The sequence below is a fragment of the Hypanus sabinus genome, chromosome 2, assembly GCF_030144855.1.
Source record: "Hypanus sabinus isolate sHypSab1 chromosome 2, sHypSab1.hap1, whole genome shotgun sequence".
Taxonomy (NCBI): domain Eukaryota; kingdom Metazoa; phylum Chordata; class Chondrichthyes; order Myliobatiformes; family Dasyatidae; genus Hypanus; species Hypanus sabinus.
In genome coordinates this window covers 84,941,235-84,962,584 of record NC_082707.1, presented here as the reverse complement: position 1 = coordinate 84,962,584, position 21,350 = coordinate 84,941,235, and the positions used below count along the sequence as shown (strand labels likewise).

General features: G+C 44.4%; 1 protein-coding gene across 1 annotated transcript in view; it reads right to left on the bottom strand.

Annotated features, from left to right (window-relative positions):
* Positions 1-21,350, bottom strand: part of LOC132403691 (espin-like protein) — a 187,399-nt gene that overhangs the window by 121,081 nt on the left and 44,968 nt on the right. The window contains exons 4-5 of the mRNA XM_059987271.1: positions 18,587-18,769; positions 13,205-13,336 (exon numbers count right to left, since the gene is read on the bottom strand). Coding sequence (XP_059843254.1) covers positions 13,205-13,336; positions 18,587-18,769 — 315 coding nt within the window. The remainder of the gene's footprint in view (positions 1-13,204; positions 13,337-18,586; positions 18,770-21,350) is intronic.

Below are 21,350 nucleotides of genomic sequence, written 5' to 3'. Positions count from 1 at the left end.
ATTTGATGGTATCCCCGGATGAGGTCCACCTTGGAGAAGATCCGTGCGCCGTGCAGGTTTGCTGCAAAATCCTGAATGTGCGGCACAGGGTAGCGGTCCAGTATTGTAGCCTCATTCAGCCTGCGTTAGTCGCCGCATGGTCTCCAGCCCCCTTTCGCTTTGGGCACCATGTGCAGGGGGGAGGCCCATGGGCTGTCGGACCTCCGTATAATCTCCAATTCCTCCATCCTCTTGAACTCCTCCTTAGCCGGTCGGAGCTTGTCCGGGGGAAGCCGCTGAGCACAGGCGTGGAGGGGTGGTCCCTGCGTTGGGATGTGGTGCTGTACGCCGTGTCGGGGCATGGCTGCCGTGAACTGCGGTGCCAGAACCGATGGGAAATCCGCCAGGACCCTGGTGAAGTCGTTGTCGGACAGCGTGATGGAGCTGAGGTGTGGGGCTGGCAACTGGGCTTCTACCCAGGGAGAACGTCTGAAAGGTCTCGACGTGGACCAGTCTCTGCCTCAGCAAGTCGACCAGTAGGCTGTGAGACCGCAAAAAATCCGCACCCAGAAGTGGTTGGGCTACAGCGGCCAGTGTGAAGTCCCACGTCAACCGGCTGGAGCCGAACTGTAGCTGCGCCGTACGGGTACCGTAGGTCCTTACTGTGCTGCCATTCGTGGCCCTCAGGGTGGGCCCCGGTGCCCTGTTGCAGGTGTTGTAACTCGTCGGAGGTAAAACACTGATCTCGGCACCGGTGTCAACCAAAAAACGGTGTCCCGACCGCTTGTCCCAGACATACAGGAGGCTATCCCGATGGCCAGCCGTCGTAGCCATCAGCAGCGGCTGGACCTGGCGTTTCCTGGGAACGCAGGGCGGGCTACAGCGGCGGTGCCCCACCGTTGGTGGTAGAAGCACCATTGTTCATTGGTCTCCTCACCCCTGCCTCTGGGGTTAGCGGGCTCTGTGGCCAGGCCTGGTCTGGTTTGCTGTTGGGAGCGTGGCCTGGTGATCTGTGCGACGGACGCCCCACTCACCTTCTTGGCGTTCCACAGCAAGTCCGCCCGGGCTGCCACCTTCTGGGGGTCGCTGAAATCTGCGTCGGACAGCAGCAGGCGTATGCCCTCGGGCATCTGCTCCAGGAATGCCTGCTCAAACATGAGGCAGGGTGTGTGTCTGCCGGCCAGAGACAACATCTCATTCATTAAAGCCGATGGAGGTCTGTCTCCCAAGCCATCCAGGTGCAGTAAACGGGCAGCCCGCTCGCGCCGTGAGAGTCCGAAAGTCCTTAGGAGCAGGGCTTTGAATTCCGTGTACTTGCCATCCGCTGGGGGAGACTGTATAAACTCCTCAACCTGGGCCACTGTGTCCTGGTTGAGGGAGCTCACCACGTAGTAGTAACGTGTGTCCTCCAAGGTTATCTGCCGAATGTGGAATTGGGCCTCTGCTTGCTGGAACCATAGGTGGGGTCGCAGCATCCAGAAGCTTGGCAGTTTCAACAAAACCGCATGAACCGATGCAGCGTCGGTCATCTTCGGCCCAAATATCGTTTGGGCTGTCGGGGTCACCAATTGTAGCGGTGTGCTACACGCAGTGCTGAAATAATGACACGGAGTCAGTAAACTGCAGTTAAAGAAGATTTTATTCGAACCGCGGCTTCGCTTTAAAGCCTCCCTGGTCCCGCCTTCCCCGGGCGTGGATGCTGTAGGGAGCACATATTCACAGTCCTGTCCCGTGCGCGGATGCTGTAGGGGGCACATACTCACAGTCCTGTCCCATGCGCGGATGCTGTAGGAGGCACGTATTCACAGTTCTGCACGAGCTTTTCCCTTTGTTAGTGAAGCAGACCTGGCGCCCTTTTGGGACTGACCTTTATGCCGGCGCGCAGGCTATTTGTGAGCCGGTTCGAGTGCGCTAGGAAGTGGGTCGCCACACTACCATAATATTATTGTGTTCCCTTATCCATTTGTCTGTAATCTCCTGCAGCTCCATAATAACTTTCTGAGGTAACTGTGCTTCTTCAGTTCTGGCCCCATGAACTTTCCAGGATTTAATCAGCGCACCATTGGAAACTATGATTATCCTTGCTTTTGGAATTCCCTGTTTGCTTCTTCGATTTTTTTTTGTACCATTGACATAGCTCTTTGAACAAGCACTTGGAATATCCAGGAATATTTCCCTAAGTGGCTTGATGTTAGTTTTTGTTTGATTGCATTGGGTCATTAAATGTAATAAAAATCTTTATAAAATTAATATCTTGTTAAAAGCATTAAATACCTCTCAATATAGCTCATAACATTATGTTATTTTTCCCATATGTGTGTAAATTAGGAGCAAGAGTACACCACTCTCTCTCTTTAGTCGGCATTTAATGACTGACTCTTCAGTAACTTCATTAACATTCCAGTTTACCAGCACTAACATTTCACTCCTATGTTAATTATCCGTCTACCTCCACCTTAAAATTATTAAAACACTCTGCCTGCACCATGTTTTGGAAATTACAGATTCATGACCTTCTGAGAGAAACCTCTATCTTAACTGGACATTTCCTTGTTTTTAAAGAGTGACGCCTTGTTCTAGAAAATACCACAATTCTCTCTACATTATGACCTCTCAGGATCTGACATGTTTCAATCATTCCTTCTCACTCTTCCAGTGCGTACAAGCCTAGACTGTACAACCTTTCCTCATATGACAATTCACCCGTTCCAATTAGTTCAGCAAGACTTTTCTGAATGCTTCCTATGCAATGACCACTTTCATAAGTAAGGACTGCATGCACTATTCTATAATTAGTCTCACTAATACCCTATATAACACAAACATAGCTTCATAATTAAACTGCAGCTTCATACTAGCTAGTTAATGGATAGGCAAACAGAATTAATGGCAGCATAAATATTTTCAGCAGCTTTAGAGTTAACTAGCTTCCTTGGAAGACCAAAATGAACTAATAATTGCATCTGCTTTACAAAGCTGTCACGTAAACTGAGCCAAGTACCCAGAGATCTGAATTTTACATGGCTTTTTGTTGTTGAGCATTTCTCTTTCAGGTGGCTTAAGAAACGCCATTGAATTTTAATGAGAAATACTATCCCAAAAATAACCCGCGGAAAGACAAGGTTTAAGCACCTGCTACTTGAACTCAAAACGAGCTATCAATCAACACAAAAAACAAGTTGGAGTACTTTTAAGTCAATTGCCTGGGATGCTTCCTTAGTGAACCTGACCTGCTATTATGTGCTGGGTTAGTCTCCAATGCGCAATTAGATGGTTTAATACCACCTCACCTTCTTAACCTGTAGCCCATTGACTCCCCTCTTTCTCCCGACTCCCCATCCCTGATTGCTTTATTGTCACCAAACAATTGATACTAAAGCGTACAATCATCACAGCGATATTTAATTCTGTGCTTCGCGCTCCCTGGAGTACAAGTCAATTGGAAATATAATAAAAATTTAAATTATAAATCATAAATAGAAAAGGGAAAGTACGGTACTGCAAGTCAGGTCCGGATATTTGGAAGGTACGGCCCAGATCCGGGTCAGGATCTGTTCAGCAGTCTTATCACAGTTGGAAAAAAGCTGTTCCCAAATCTGGCCATACGAATCTTCATGCTCCTGAACTTCTCCGGGAGGGAAGAGGGACAAAAAGTGTGTTGGCTGGGTGGGTCGTGTCCTTGATTATCCTGCCAGCACTGCTCCGACAGTGTGTGGTGTAAAATGAGTCCAAGGATGGAAGATTGGTTCGTGTGATGTGCTGGGCTGTGTTCATGATCTCCTGCAGCTTCTTCTGGTATTGGACAAGACAACGTCCATACCAGGTTGTGATGCACCCTAGAAGAATGCTTTCTATGGTGCATCTATAAAAATGAGGGTTTTAGGGGACAGGTCAAATTTCTTCAGCTTTCTCAGGAAGTAAAGGCACTGATGGGCCTTCTTGGCAGTGGACTCTGCTTGGTCAGACCAAGTCAGGTCATTTCTGATATTCACACCGAGGAACTTAAAGCTTTTGACCTGCGCACCACCGATGTAGATGGGGTTGTGCAGTCCACTACTCCTTCTGAAGTCAACAGCCAGTTCCTTCGTTTTACTGACATTGAGGGATAGGTTATTGTCTTCGCACCATGCCACCAGGTTCTTAATTTCCTCTCTGTACTCAAACTCATCATTACCTGAGATATGGCCTTCAATTGTGGTGGCCAGTTAGTGGGCCGGCAGTGGTGGCCAAATCACCGCCATCTGCTCCTGACTTCCAGCTTCCCTCCTCTCGCCTACTCCAAATCCAACAAGAGGCTCATTCTGCCTCTTCCCCCATCCTACAAGCTGTTTGTTATTTGCTCCTTTTGTCCAGGCCTAGAGCTGACAACAACCATCATGCTGATTTGGCTGGGAAACCTCTGCAGCCGATCTCCACAGGGAACAACCATGCCTGCCATCCATTGTCTTTGCATTCCTGCACTAAGGGCTGGTACTTCAAGGCCTTTCTCTCATGGGCCTCTTCCCATCCCTCCTCCCACTGCACCATCAGCTCAACCAGAATTATTTTCTGGTCTTCAGTTGACCACAATACAATGACCGGGCGGAGGGTTGTGTGCACCACCTCTGGGAACTGCAGCCTCCTTCCCACATAGACCCCCATCCCCCAGGACCTGGCTGTTAGCAGCAGATTTGGCTTTGGTTGTTTGGTTACGAAAGGCCTGGCTCCCTCTTTGATGAAGATGAGTCAGCATGAAGACTCACGCAGTGAGGAGAGAACTTGAATGAAGCGTCAATATATTGGAGTGAAGAATACCTAAGGACAGGATTGCAGCAAATCTGGAGGTACCATTGGGTAAGCATATGAAGCGGAAGAAGCAAGTGGAGATGGCGGTGGAAGAGCTGGGAGACAGACACTGACAAGCTAGTGAATAATACTGCTCAGCCTGGTAAAGATTCTGCACCAATACCGTGACTATAACTTTGATGTCTCTGAGAAGAAACAAATAACTTGTTCAGCTGCTAACAATTGTTTCATTTTGTTTGCATGGCAGCGCAGCTCAATGAGCAAAGTAAATGAAGAATTCAAAAATAAACTCAATGAACATTCTATTAATCTCAAGTACCGTGGTGCTAGAAAGTTTGTGAACCCTGCAGAATTTTCTCTATTTCTACATAAATATGACCTAAAATGTGATCAGATCTTCACATAAAACCTAAAACTAGGTAAAGAGAACCCAATTAAATAAATAACACAAAAAAACATAATACTTGTTCATTCATTTATTGAGAAAAATGATCCAATATTACATGTATTTGTTGGAAAAAGTATGTGAACCTCAGGGGTAATTCTTTTACAGAAGCTATCTGGAATCAGGCGTTCCAATGAGATGAGATTGGAGGTGTGGGTTGTAGACGTGCCCTGACAATTTAATAAAAGCACACACCATCAAGTTACTGACAGAGCCTGCTCTTCTCAAGAAAGATCTGTTTATGTGCACCATGCCTCGATCAGAACAACTTTCAGAGGACTTTGGAAGAAGAATTGTGGAGATGCATGAAACTGGAAGAGGCTACAAAAGCATTTCTGAAGACCTGAGTGTTCTTCAGACCATAGTAAGAGAAATTATCTACAAATGGAGTGAGCGTCCTGCAAAGATCACACCAAGAGCACAACGTTCAATGCTGAAGGAGGTGAAAAAGAACCCAAGGGTAACAGCAAAAGACCTACAGAAACCTCTAGAACTTGCTAAAGTCTTGGTTCATATGTCCATTATAAGAAAAACACTGAACAAGAATGTTCATGTAAGGACACTCAGAGGAAATCACACTCTCCAAAAATAAAACATTGCTGCACATCTCACATTTGCAAAAGACCACCTGGATGTTCTATAATGCTTCTGGAACAATGTTCTGTGGACAGATGAGACAAAAGTTGTATTTTTGGCAGAAATGCACATTGTTATATTTGGAGGAAAAAGGGGACTGCACACCAACACCAAAACCTCATCCCAAATGTGAAGCATGGTGGAAGGGGTGTCAGGGTTTGGGGTTGCTTTGCTGTCTCAGGGCCTGGACAACTTGCAAGCATTGAGGGAACAATGAATTCAAAATTGTATCAAGACATTTTACAGGAGAATGTCAAGGTAGCAGTCTACACCTGATGCTTAATAAAAGTTGGATAATGAACAAGACAATGATCCAAAAGGCAAGAGTAAATGAACAACAGAATAGTTTATAAAGAAGAAAATTCAAGTTTTGGAATGGCTGAGTCAAAGTCCTGACCTTAATCCTATAGAAATGTTGTGGAAGGACCAGGAAACCCAGGAACATCCCAGAGCTGAAGTAGTTTTGTAAGGTGGAATGGTCTAAAATTCCTTCAAGCTGATATACAGGACTGATCAACGGTTACTGGAAACATTTGACTGAAGTTCCTGCTGTACAAGGGGATCACACCAATTACTGAAAGCAAATCTTCACATACTTTTTCCAACAAATACATGTAATATTAGATCATTTATCTCAGTAAATAAATGAACAAGTATAACGTGTTTTTGTGTTATTTATTTAATTGGGTCCTCTTTATCTGGTTTTAGGACTTATGTGAAGATCTGATCACATTTTAGGTCATATTTATGCAAAAATACAGAAAATTCAATTGGGTTCACAAACTTTCCAGTACTACTGTAGATATTGGCAGAAATCCAGTTTAATTTAAACTACTGGTGAGGCAAAGATGAAAAACATACAATGTATTCCTTAAGAGGAAGTCATGGGACATTCGATGAGACACTAGGACCCACTCCATCACCCGGAATGATTGCAGAGCCAATGCTGAAAGTGCTGAGAATTATTTATTTCACTCACTTATTGCACATTAACAATTGCTTCAAGATGAGGAGGTATCTAAGAATCAACTACAATAGTTACTTCTGAGTTACAAACAAACCAGACCAAGTAAGGAGAGTAGATTTCCATCTCTGATGGACATTAGTGAACTAGGTGCATTTAACTAAAACAGAATGGGACAGAAGCACGCTCAGCTGCCTACCATATATTCAATAACAACCCCATCTGCCTGTACATTGTCTATATCTGTACAATAAATTGCACTCTTAACATCACAATCTACCTCATTATGATCATATTGTTTACCTGCACTGGACTTTTGCCAACTCTGTTACAATTTATTCTGCAATCTGTTATAGTTTTACCTTGTCCTATCTCAATACACTGTGTAATTAATTAATCTGTGTGAACAGTATGCAGGATAACCTTTTCACTGTACCTCAGCACATGTAATAATATTTATTCCAAATCCCTCTCTGTTCATGCGCTATAACAATCTCATAGTTTCATGGCTAATGTTACACATATATTTTCGTTTAATTCCATATTTAATTAATTGAATATAAGTTTCACAGTTGCCATGCTGGGATTTGAACTCTTGTCTCTAGATCAATGGTCCAGAACTCTGGCTGACAGCCCATGACTTTACCACTATTTCTATCCTATCATCAACAAATGTACTTCTTGACTGAATTTCCACTGGGAGGAGTGATGAGGTTGTGTTTGGTTATCTCTGCCTAATCGGCTATTCATATTCAAAGGCTTTGACTTAGAGGGCAGCTACAAATTCTAATGAGTTTCCAGTTAGCCATTAGATTCAACCACTAAGTCAGCTTTGGCCAATGATTGCGCCTGAGCTCAAACTATGGGATTACTGACAAACATACCTTGTTTCTTTTGATATCTTTTCTCAGGAAAATCTACATAATTGCTATCTGAAAGATACCATCTATACTATTAGTAATTGATTTTCTGCTGTTACTGTCCCAGCAGGGGCTCTATTTTAACATCGTGTTTTATCATTTAAAATGTCAGCCCAAGTTGGGGGAAAATCTAGAACAGCGTTGCTGGGAGTCTCTGAGTCAAGGGAAGCAGAGATATTTTTCAAAAGTTGTCGAGAAGAAGTCTGAGATTCAGCTTACAAAAGAGGAAATGGAACAGATAAATAGGAAACTCTTGGAAATAGGGAATTGCTGAAAAACCCAAGCACGAGATCTTTAATTCTGACCAAAGGCCCTTCACATTTAAAGTTCAGGGAAGAGCAGATGTTGGAAATCTGCTGCAAATAGAAGTCCTGCTCTTCTGTCCTAGCATAGCTCCCTGTCCTTATGTATTTTGCCACACATAAGGTGGAGATATAACACTTTCCTTTCACCTCTTTCCTTCCCACCATCCAGAGACTCAAGCAGTCTTTTTGGGTGAAGTAGTAATTCATATTGTACCTAGTCATAGATCCATATTGCAGGCAAACTGCCACTTCAGTCCAATTCAATCATGCCAACCATAATGCCCAGCTAAGCTAGTCCCAATGCCCATGTTTGACCCGTATCCCTCTAAACTTTTCCATGTACCTATCCAAATGCACTTTACCTCTTCTAATTCAGTGTATTGGATTCAGTATGGATATATGGTCTCCACTACATTGGAAAGATCCAAGTCAGCTTGGAAAATAATTTTGTGGAGTACAAATATTCAGTCCATGGAACTGATCCTTAGCTTCAGGGTTCTTTCAACTTTAGTTCACCATCCCTTGCCCACGCTGACCTTTAGGTCTGCAACCTCCTGCACCATGACAAGAAGATCCAACATAAGCTTGGGGAATCAACACCTCATCTTCCATTTGGGCACTCTACAGCCTGACTCAATACTGAAATCTTCAACTTTAGTAAGTTCACTCCCTCTTTCTGGTTTTGCCAAGTGCTTTTGCCATCATCATTTTGGTTCAGTGTTTCCTTGGCTGGGAATGTCCCTCAAGTTAGATATGGCCCTTGTGGCTAAAGGGATCAGGAGGTATGGAGAGAAAGCAGGTACAGGGTTCTGAGTTGGATGATCAGCCATGATCATACTGAATGGTGGTGCAGGCTCGAAGGGCCGAATGGCCTGCTCCTGCACCTATTTTCTATGTTTAACACACTATAGAGACAAAGCTTTAATTGAGACTATGATGACTGCATCATAGTCTCTCCCTATCAGACATTGTCTTTATTTAGTGGAACTCTTTGTTCCACTAATATCATCTCAGCCTTCTCTCCTCCCTAAAAAAAGCTTGCTTTTTACTCTTTCCCCACTTTTGAAGAAGGGCCTAGTACCTGAAACATTAACTGTGTCCCTTTCCACTGGTGCTGTCTGATCTGCTGAGCATTTCCAACATTTTCTGTTCTTCTTTCTGATTTTGAACATGCACAGTGCCTTTTTTTGACATTTGCAAGTCAAGGTTGTAGGAGTGAATGAGTTCTCTTCCATGTGTAGTGCACGACATCAAGAACAGGCTTAAATTCCACTGTGGCATCCTGACTACTTGTTGGATATGTAAAATAGTTTACCCTTGCACTGAAAGTTTTAGGGGGGATCCAGTTGGGGGAATGCTGGGGTGGTTAGAGAACTCCTCTTTCCAGGGGGAGAGGGCAAAACAGCAGTGCAATCAGACCAGATGCTTTGGCAGGTTTGCTGGACACAGCTATGGAGACTTGGGAATTGTCTTCCCAAAGGTTATTTATGCTCAGTCAACTAAAAATATACAGCATGTCAGTAAAGATATAGAACTCAGGCAGATGAATGAGATACAGAGTGAATGGCAAACAGGTTTGATGGGCTGAATGGCTGCCTGCTGTTCCTTTTGTAATGCCTTGGTTCGTATTTTTACTGTTGTGCTGTATGTATTTCATTTTGGCAGTCCTGTAAGAGCTGCTTGTTTTCAGCTTGTTTGGGTTGCTGTTGAAGATAAGGGGTGACGTGGAATGTGTGCCATCCAATTAGCAGGAGGTTTTCTTACTGAGGAACAATAAGGTTGATCTTGGGTTTTTTAGTTCGGCAGGAGATGAAGAGAGAAAACGCCAGGGAGAACCGGATTTAGCGTACAATCCGGTGGGAGACTCATTTGTTCGAGATGGATTGTGAGTGACATTCAGAAGGTGGTGTGGGCGTTCACGTTGACGAGGGCCCAGTGTGTGAGTGACAGAGAAGTTCAAAATGAGCGTCAACTTGTGCACGTTTGACTGTTTAACTAGAATGGGCCCTTTTCTTTTTGTTATTCTTTACTGAGTCTTTAGTTAAGATTCATAAATATAATTCCTTTAATTGTATGCAGTGTACTAACTGTTATTTCCGAGCACCGATTTCCCTCGGGATCAATAAAATATGTCTGTCTGTCTATCTGTCAGGGTAGCAGATTACTCAGCATCCACACAAACTGGGGTTTGGGGTGGGAGAGCAGCTCGATCACACTAGTTTGCCGGGACCGGAGAGTGTCTTCCCCAGACTTATGCAGCCAAGGAAACCGTGGGGGTGGGGGGGGGTGGGGTTCCCTTTACATTCTGTATTTCTACCCACCCTTTCCCCTCCATCAATGCACAATACTTGCCCAAATTACTAAGCAAGTAATGTGACTTGTGACAAGAAATCATTAAAGAGATGCAGAATGGCAGGGAGCAGCTTCCAACCAAGTATAATGCCTGGCGACGTGGCATTAATGCGTGTGGAACGGGGGGGGCAGTAAAATCAGGGGAAAGTCTGATCTCATTGCTTTGCTCTGCTTGTGACAACAGCAACTCGGTCAATAAACAATACTAAAGAGTAAGTCATGCTTCCCATTTAAAAGGTTAACAACAAAAAAATATTTACTAAAGGTAGCTCGAATGAAATATTAACAAGCAGAACAGACATATCAGATGGTAGGGCAGCAGTCAAGTGGAGACCCTGAACAATGCAGAACACAATATTACCTTCAGCTGTGACTGTGGTGAGAGGAACATGAAATGTAGCTGCAGACTTGAGGTCTGTCACAGTTAGACTCATCCATTTCTTTCCATTACTTATTCATTGCAGTGCGTTTTGGTAGACAGGACCTCACACAACATGCAACAACAACTAGGGAAGTCAGCCTGGGTCAAATGCTGTGCTTCTATAAGATAAATCTTTTAGTCTCTGGTTTCATTACCAGCCTTTCTTCTACACATTACCAGTGCTTTTAGAAAAAGCCGGTTGGTTAAGTGATAGCCCACATCTTTGTAGTGATTGCAACTACTTCACTCATGTACTCTTTTCCTCAGACCAATGATTCCCCCCCCCCCCCAGAGATCTGCAGTCATCCAACCCTGCTATCTTGTTCCTTGAGAATGATCCAAGGAATGAAAGGGTTAATGTACGAGGAACATTTGATGCCTCTGGGGCTGTACTCAGCAGATTTTAGATGAAAGAAGGGGAGATCTGATGGCAATCCATTGAATACTGAAAGGCCTAGATATGGTGGATGTTGCTAATAGTGGATGAGTCTGGGACCAAAGGACACAGCCTCAGAATAGAAGGATGTCCCTCTAGAACAGAGATGAGGAGGCATTTCTTTATTCAGAGGGTGGTGAATCGTAGAATTCATTGCCACAGAGGGTGTGGAGGCCAGGTCATTGGGCGTATATAAAGTGTAGGTTGAAAGGTTTTTGATTAGTCAGGGCATCATAGTTTATGGGGAGAAGGTGGGAGACTGGGGTTGAGAGGGACCAGCAATGATGGATTGGGAGAGCAGACTTGATGAGGCAAATGGCCTAAGTCTGTGCTTATGGGGCCTTATGGTCTTTCTCCACCTTGAGTGGCTGTGTCTTCAGCTGATTGGGCCCAAGATTCTAGAAATCCTTCTCCAAACCCTTCCATTGTTCCTGCATCTCTCTTCTTGTAAGACTCTCTAAAGTTTTCCTCTTTGCCCACGATTTTAGATTTCTAATCTGATTGTGAAAATAGGATCAAGAAAGAACCAATCAAGGCATGTCCCAACATTCAATGTGATTATGGTTGGTCTGCCCAAGTCGCCTCTTCATAGTAACATGAACAAAATGCTGAAGGAACTCAGCAAGTCAGGCAGCATCTACCAAGAGGAATAAACAATCAACATTTCAGGCTGAGACTCTTCATTAATCCTGACGAATGGTCTTGACCCGAAACATCACGTGTTTGTTCCTCTCCACAGATGCTGCTTGACCTGCTGAGTTCCTCCAAACACACTGTGTTTGTTACTCAGGATTTCCAGCATCTGCAGAATCGTTTGTGTTTATAATTTGCTTCTCCTCGTCACCTACAGTGCAGAAGGAGGCCATTCAGGCCATCATATTAGTGTTGCCTCAGCACCATCCCAGTCAGTTTATCTCTTTCATCATGCAGCAAAAGTTTCCACCAAATATTTAACAATTCCTTTTGAGTTATTATGTAAAATACTTCCTCCGCACATTCAGGCCGTATGCTGCAGACCTCAGCAACATGATGGTAAGGATAGTTTTCCACATGTCATTTCTGGATAATTTGCTAATTATGTTAAGTCAGGATCCCTCCTTCACTGACCTCCAGCTTCCTCATCTATTCTATCAAAAACTGCCACTTTCTTAATTGTTTCTATCAAATCACTCTTTAAGATTTTCCACTGTAAGAATTTGACCTAAAATGCAGTAACTAGATTTGAATACAACATTCTGGTTTATGATTATGATTTATAAGTCTAGTCCATAAATGTTGTTTTTGATTTATCATTGTAAAACCAAGGATTTCATATCTCTAATTTCCTGACTCCTGAAATTATCTAGCCATGTTCAGACAGTTATGTGGGTTCACCTGTGTTCTTGGTGCTTCTGCAAGCCTTTTGTCTCATTTATCTAACTCAACATGAACATCTGTTAATAATGTCCCTGGATTGCTGCTCAGGAGATTTTCCTCTGCTTTATAAATGATATGCATATTTCAACTGCTGTAAATTGACAATACTCTATTCTACAGTCTAACATTTTCACATCAGTTTTACAACAAAACTAATGACTGGTCTTGCCTGCCCCTCTGGATCAATGCACGTCGTCCATTGGCATAATCTTAAAGCACAGCAGTGGTTTAAAAAGCAAATCTGTACCTTAGTAGGGCGGTACAGTAAATTCTAACATTCCTGCAATCATCTCCATATCAAGGTTCCTGCCATATCCAACACTGTCACTGAGCACTGCTATTTTAACCCAAGAGCATCTGAGGTAATCTCACCCCATGAAATAGAAATTGATCCTTTTCTTCTTTGGCAATGCAATACTTTACCAATTAGCATCAATAACTTCATTCCATAGTAGACCACACATAGTTCCTGCACCTGTGATGGCCATTTTAAAACCAGAATCTAAAAGCATACCTGCTTTAACAAGTATTTGGATGCTCCTTACCATCTTCTCAACATTCCGCAAGTACAAGGCACACTCCACGTTTCCATTGTAGTCTGCCAGCTCTGCGGCAGTATAACCATCATCATCTTGAATGGTGATGTCTACATGATTCTTGACAAGGATTCGACAGCACTGAAATTCAATAAGGAGAATGTGATGGTGTGGAAAGAGGACGATCTTGGTACCTCTGTAGAAACTACACATTATTCAGTTTCCTAAGTTTGCTTTCACTGATAGAATCCATTGAATGGAAGAATACAGATATTCATCAGCTGCTTGCAACCTCTCTAGCTGTCTAGATTCTAGCAAATCTAACTATTCTTCTTATCACCTTCCCCAGCACATCGGACTTTACCACCCAGTACATATTGTATGAGTCACTCCCCTCTCCCAGTTGTCTCCTTCTCTTGATACATCAGTTCAAGATATATCGACCTCTCCCACTGATACCTCAGCTTTTTGTCCTAACATATCTGCCATTCCATCCTGAAATTTGTGTCTCTCTTGCCCCGAACAATGAAATTCCCATCTTCAATAGATCTATCGCTCCCTCTCCTCCTCCAAATGATTTTTCTCCCTGATACACCTGTCATTTCCATTTCTAATGCAATTTTTATTCAACCCTTTTCTAATTATCTCTCCCAGTGAACACGTGACCAAGAGCGACATGCTCTAGATGGTTCACAAATCTACTTCTTTTACTTGTTCTTTTTCTTCCAAATGTAGCTCTGCTACTGTTGGAGACCAATTGCGCAACCTGATGTTTTGATGTCTGAGGGAATTTGGTGAGGTTTCGAGTGAAGTGTGCGGCCTCGAGGCCAAAAAGTCTGGGGACGAGGCCTGAACCCATGATCGACCCCACTTCTCGTTGATCCCACTGGTTAAAGCCAGCGTGGCAAGAGGGGAAGGCGACTGGGTGTTCAGTGATGTCTGCCAGGCTCTCGCTGGCTGCTGTCAGAGGAAGGTGGCTGTGTGTGACAGTCTCTCTCTTCCTCTTGCTTGCTGCTCCTGGAAAAACGTTCCTGTATTTCGAGTGCTCTCTCTCTGTCCCTCGATGCTGTCGGAGGAGGGTGCCACCAGAGTGCTGGACCTTGGGCTGGGTTTGACCGGTGCTGTTTGTGGACTGGACTCTCTGGTTTGCGTTGTGATGTGTCTCAGCTTTCTGGTCACTCCCTTTTCTGTTGCTGTTTTGTAGGGTTTTGACTGGGCCAGCCTGCGGATAGCAAACAGCGTGGCGCTGGATTGAACTGAGCTGCATATGCCCGGACTCTCTCAACGAAGGCTTTGTATGGCTTGGTGATTTATATTCTGTGTTTTTTACTTGTTTTTTTCCTGCCATTTGCGTGACTTGTTTTGTTTTGCACGTTGGGATGGGGGAGGGGTTGAAGTTTTTATTGGAACGGGATCTACAGTTTTCTTTGTTCCGTGGCTGTCTGTGGTAAGATCACTCTCAGGGTTGTATACTGCATGCATACTTTGATAATCAATGTACCAGGTCCATGCCAAGTATCAAAGTTGTTTACAATCGGGTTTAGTTTCTGGTAGTTGTCAGGGAGAGGGATGGAATAGGCTGGTGGCGACTTCATCTTAACGAGTACTTAATTTTGAACAGAATGCTTGATAATTTAGAAACAGTGATTTCGAGAGGTCATAGAGTCATTAGCACTGAATCAGATCCATTGTCCAAATGAGTTCAAGCCAACTATCAAGAACCCTCCCCCCCAACCTCATCTCCACCCCAGCTGCCCCAAGATCCTATCAAAAACACTAGGGCAAATTGACAGTAGCCAATCACAACCCAGATATCATTGGGATGTGGGAGGAAACTCGGGCACTCAGAGGAAACCCACCCTCTCACAGAGCAGGCCATGATGTAACCAGTTAGGATACTCTCCACTATGCACCTATAGAAGTTTGTCAAAGTTTTAGATGACATGACGAATCTTCACAAACTTCTAAGAAAGTAGAGGTGCTTCTTTGTAATGGCACATTCGTACGTGCTGGATCCAGACAGGTCCTCTGAAATGATAACACTGAGGAATTCAAAGTTGCTGACCCTCTCCACCTCTGATCCCCTGACAAGTACTGGCTCATGGACCTCCATTTCCCTTCTCCTGCAGTTAATAATCAGCTATTTGGTTTTGCTGACATTGAATGAGAGGCTGTGGTGGCACCAGTCAGTCAGATTTTCAATCTCTCTCCTTTTTTGCTGATTTGTCACCATTTTTAATTGGCCTACGACAGTAAACTTAAAGATGGCATTGGAGCTGTGCGTAGCCTCACAGTCATAAATATAACTCAAGTGGAGCAGATAGCTAAGCACACAGTCTTGTGGTGTACCTGTGCTGATGGAGATAAATGACTGTTTCGGAGGTAGCTGTCAGAAGAACAGACAAAAAGCTTCAGGAAGATCAGGCTCAGCTTTGGGAAGATGCACCGCACGTCAGGACTTCTGGGGAAAGCCAGATTAATGACCAGATGTTTGACTGTAAAGTGCTGATCTTTTGGAGAGCTGACAGTGAGTTTATAGGTGGAGCAGGACTTAAGTGAGAATCATTAATAATATTGGCTAACATGATGATCATCATTTTAGTGGAAATAGGATTGAAGGAATCAGAACTGGGTAGTTAAGATGACAATCAGATTAGACAGGGCAAAAGTGAAAATTGGGGAAAAACTAGAAATGAAGAATTTTGCAGCTACGGCTGGAGTGCATGGGAGGAAAGCGGTCATTGAAAGTTTGTTTCACTGGGCTAGGACAATGAGTGAAATTTTAGAAACAAACCAGGTGGCCTCAGATTTGGTAAGAAAGTGCGCTGACTGCTGGTGGAGGAAACAAAAGCAAAGGGACTGAATCCACAATAATTTACATCTCTACTGCAGCAATAAACAATCTACTGGTGGAATTCAGCAGGTCAAACAGCATCTATGAGGCAAAAGGAACTGTGAATATTTCAGATCTAAATCCTGAACCAGGAATGTCAACAATTCCCCTCCTCCCACAGATGCTGCTCAACCTGTTACGTTACTCTAGCATGTTACTACCAGTATATTACTCCAGATTCCAGCCTCATTTATTATGATTTGCCTGGATCTTAGAGTCTACATTAGATCAGATAATAGGCCATCAATTCTTTAAATTGCAATCATCCTGCTTCAGTACACACCAGGGGGAAGGACCTTGGTAATTGTGAGGCTGACTTGCAGGAGACTGAAATGCTTGAGCATGTAGACATTAAGAAAGAGAATGTGCTGGAGCTTTTGGAAAGCATTAACTTAGATGTTGCTGGGTCCAGATGAGATGTACCCCAGGCTACTGTGGGAAGCAAGGGAGGAGATTGCTGAGCCTCTGGCAATGATCAATAGGGATGGGAGAAATACCAGAGGATTGAAGGGTTGCAAATGTTGTTCCCTTGCTCAGGAAAGGGCACAGAGATAATCCAGGAAATTATAGACCAGTGAGTCTTACTTCAGTGGTGGGCAAGTTGTTGCAGAAAATCATGAGAAGCAGAATTTATGAGTATTTGGAGACATAATCTGATTAGGGATAGTCAGCATGGCTTTGTCAAGGGTAGGTCATGCCTTACAAGCCTGATTAAATTCTTTGAGGATTGATGCACCATCAATAACTCTCTGAGATGTGAGGCGAGATATCGGCTTTTATTGACTGGAAGAAGGAACAAGCAGTAGTTGACCACCATACTACATCCTGGAGACTGAGGGCAGGGCTCAGGCCTCAATCACCTTTATACCAGGGTCTGTGGAAGGAGCCACAGGAGCAGTCAGCGGGGGGGGGGGGGGGGCATGTCCAGACAGGTGTATGTAGTTCACCACAAGGATATAACACAACACAGTGATTTACAGTGGATGTATTGTATATGGATTTCAGTCAGGCTTTTAAGAAGGTTCCCCATGCAAGGCTCATTCAGAAAGTAAGGAGAAATGGGGACCTTGCTTTGTGGATCCGGAATTGGCTTGCCCACAGAAGGCAAAGGGTGGTTGAAGATGGTTCATATTCTGCATGGGGGTCAGTGACCAGTGGTGTTCCACAGGGGTCTGTTCTGGGACCCTCCTCTAAGTGATTTTTATAAATGACCTGAATGAGGAAGTGGAGGGATGGGTTAGTAAGCTTGCTGATAACACAAAAGTTGGGGGTGTTGTGGATAGTCTGGAAGGTTGTCAGAGGTTACAACGGAACATCGACAGGATGCAGAACTGGGCTGAGAAGTGGCAGATGGAGTTCAACCCAGATAAGTGTGAAGTTGTTCATTTTGGTAGGTCATATTTGAAGTCAGAATATAATATTAATAGTAAGACTCTTGGCAGTGTGGAGGATCAGAGGGATCTTGGGATCTGAGTCCATAGGACACTCAAAGCTGCTGCACAGGTTGACAGTGTTGTTAAGAAGACATATGGTGTGTTGGCCGTGGGCTTGTGTTCAAGAGCCATGAGGTACTGTTAAAGCTATATAAGACCTCATTTAAACCCTAATTGAAGTGCTATGTTCAGTTCTGGTCATCTCGCTACAGGAAGGATGTGGATACTACAGAGAGAGTGCAGAGGATGTTTCCTGGTTTGGAGAGTGTGCCTTATGAGAATAGGTTAAGTGAACTCAGCCTTTTCTCTTTGGAGTGACAGAGAATGAGAGGTGACCTGATAGAGACATTGATCATGTGGATAGCCAGGACCGAAATGGCTAACTTGAGGGGGCACAGTTTTAAGATGCTTGAAAGTAGGTACAAGGGGGATGTTGGGGTAAATTTTTCACACAGAGTGGTGGATGTGTGGAATGGGCTGCCGGTGACGGTGGTAGAGGCAGATACAATAGGGATATTTTAAGAGACTCTTACGTAGATACATGGAGCTTAGGAAAATAGAAGATTATGCGGTAGGGAAATTTCAGGCAGTTTCTAGAGTAGGTTACATGGTTGGCACAACATTGTGGGCTGAAAGGCCTGTAATGTGTTATAGATTTCTATGTTATTAATCACTGGGCTTTTTCCACTTTCCCATTCCCTTTACTTTGCTAACCTACTAACTTGGCATCTTGGTTTCTCTTCTCTTCCAATGGACCTTAAGTGTTTGGACAGAACCCTACTGCATTTACCAGCTTAACAAAATATAAGTTATTCCTTTAAAATCACAGGCCTAGGCTTTACACCTGCTGCCTCTCCAACAACATGTTAACAAATACCAATAGATCTTCCTGCATTCTCTCTTCTACACCTTCATTCCACAATGCACTTTACATTCATTTGTTGTAAAAATTGCTTCCTCAAACTTTTCTTTTTGAGCATTTATTTTAATGTATTAAGTTACTTCTTTGTGTTCTTTCACAACCCGGAAGGCTGACAGTAATACACACAGTCCTGTGTAACTTACCTCCAGCTCTCCATTCTCCGCAGCATCGTGCAGAGGTGTGCCACCCCAGTTATCTTTTAGCATCCTGGCTCCCATCTTTATTAATTGCTCCAGGACCTTGCCATGCCCTCTACTGGCAGCAAAATGCATCGCAGTTGCTCCCTCGTCATCCCGTGCAGAGATATCAGTGTCGGTGAACGATCTCTGCGTTACACATCAAAAGAGAAAGTTAAATGAGGCAGATTATAGATTCAGTACAACTGTACAACATCAGCAAGCATTCACACATACAGTATATCCCAGTTTCGTATCTCAGAAATAACATACTTGTGATATTTGTGATATAAGTTTCTCATATTAGGACAGATAAAGCAAACTGGCCTATATTATCTTGAGAGAGAGAGAGTGAGAGCTAAAACTTATGAAGTCCTTACTGGACCTTACAAGGCAGATGCAGAGTTGATTTTCCCCTGCCTGGGGTGAGTAATGCTAAGGGTCTGTAAGTCAAACTAAGGAGTTCATCATTCAGGACTGAGATAAGAAATTTCCACATCTGTTTGGATATGAATCTTTGGAACACACACAAAATGCTGGAGGAACTCAGCAGGCCGGGCAACATCTATGGAAATGAATTAATGGTCGATGTTTCGAGGCGAGACCCGCTTCAGGACTGAGAAAGAACGGGGAAGATGCCAGAATAAAAAAGTTGGGTGAGGGAAGGAGGCTAGGTGGAAGGTGATAGGTGAAACCAGGTGGGTGGGAATGGTAAGGGGCTGGAGAAGAAGGAATCTGATAGGAGAGGAAAGTGGACGATAGGAGAAATGGAAGGAGAGACCCGGGGGGAAGTGATAGGCAGATGAGAAGAGGTAAAAGGCCAGAATGGGGAATAGAAGAAGAGGGGAGGGGGAGGGAAAAACATTTTTACAGGAAGGAGAAATCGATATTCATGCCATCAGACTGGAGACTATCCAGACGGAATATGAGAAGTTGCTCTTCCGGTCTGAGGATGGCCTCCTCATGGCACAAGAGGAGGTCATGGACTGACGTGTCGAAATGGGAATGGGAATTGTAATTAAATTGTTTGGCCACCAGGAAGTTATGCTTTTGCCGGATGGAGCAGAGGTGCTCAGCAAAGCAGTCCCCCAATTTGCCACCGGTTTCACTAGTGTTGAGGGCATCACATCCGGAGTACCAGACACAATAGACAATCTCAGCAGATTTGCAGGTGAAGTGTTGCCTCACCTGGGAGGGCTGCTTGGGGCCCTGAATGGAGGTGAGGGGGGAGGTGAATGGACAGCTGTAGCACTAAGGCTGCTTGCTGGGATAGGTGCCAGGAGGGAGATTACCAGGGAGGGACCAGTGGACAAGGGAATCACAGAGGGAGTGATCCCGGCAGAAAGGCGGGGTGGTGGGTCTTTGGAATTCTCTGCCGAAAGGACTGTACTGGTCCAATCAGAAATGGGTGGATTTATGGATACTGAGGAGGTCACGAGATATCTATATGAGCAATTGAATTGCTGAGGTACAGAAGGCTACACAACGAGTGGCTGCAACTGAGATTAGTGTAGGTGGTTAGATGGCCGGCACAGACACAGTCGATAGTAGCACTACGAATTGCCATGGGGATAATGTGGAAAATGGAGTTGAGGTAAAGGATCTGCTGTGACCTTAAAGAATGTTGGTCGAGACTAGGCTCCAGGTGGCCTGGTACTCTTTCTGTTCTTTAATGTATCAGGTGAAGTTTGGCCTTTAATAAAGTGCAGAATGGACGGGTGGCAGGAAGGCTCAAAGAAAGAGACTGAAGCAGAATTGTTTAGAAAAGCTGTAAAACACGCTCCGTCCGCCACAACAGACAGGATCTCCCGGTTGCCGCTCACTTCAACTCTGCTTCACATTCCCATTCGGATATGTCCATACATGGCCTCCTCCACTGCCACAATGAGGCCAAACTCAGGTTGGAGGAGCAACACCTCATATACCTTCTGGGTAGTCTTCAGCCCCTTGGTATGAACATCGAATTCTCCAACTTCCGGTAATTCCCTCCCTCTCCCTTCCCCACCCCAGTTTCACTCTGCCTCCTCCTCCAGCTGCCTATCACCTCTCTCATGATTCTGCCTTCTACTACCCATAGTGCTTTTCCCTTTACATTCCTTCTTCACCTCTCCTGCCTATCCCCTCCCTGCTTCCCCTCCCCCACCCCTTGATCTTTCCTCTGATTGGTTTTTCACCCTCTCCCCGCCTTCTTTATAGGGCCCCTGCCAAAGGGTCGCGGCCCGAAACGTTGACTGCTCATTTCCACGAATGCTGCCCGACCTGCTGAGTTCCTCCAGTGTGTTGTACGTGTTGCTGTAAAACACGAGGCTGTCCAGGAGGGGTTACTGAAGCTAACAAATATGAAAGCAGGGCTAACATCGGTAACTTACAGTTCGTAAAATAGAAGGCTGGCTGAGGAAAATGGTATCAAGCTATCAGAACTGGTATCACAGAGATTAGGAGTAGGGGAAGAGCATTTCACCCCTCAAGCCTGTTCTGCTGTTCATCGTGACTGACCTCTCTTTTAAATGAACTCGATGACTGAATGGCCACGGCCCTCCAGGATAAAGAATTCCAAAGATTCAATGTCCTCCAAAACTTGGCATCAGCTCAGTCCAAAATGGACATATGCTTATTCAGAGACCGTGAGACTTGGTTTTGGTCTCTTCAGTTGGGACAAGCATCCTCCCTGAATCGAGCCAGTCTAGCCTTTAAGTAAGTTTAATGAGATTTCCTCTCATTTCTTTAAAGG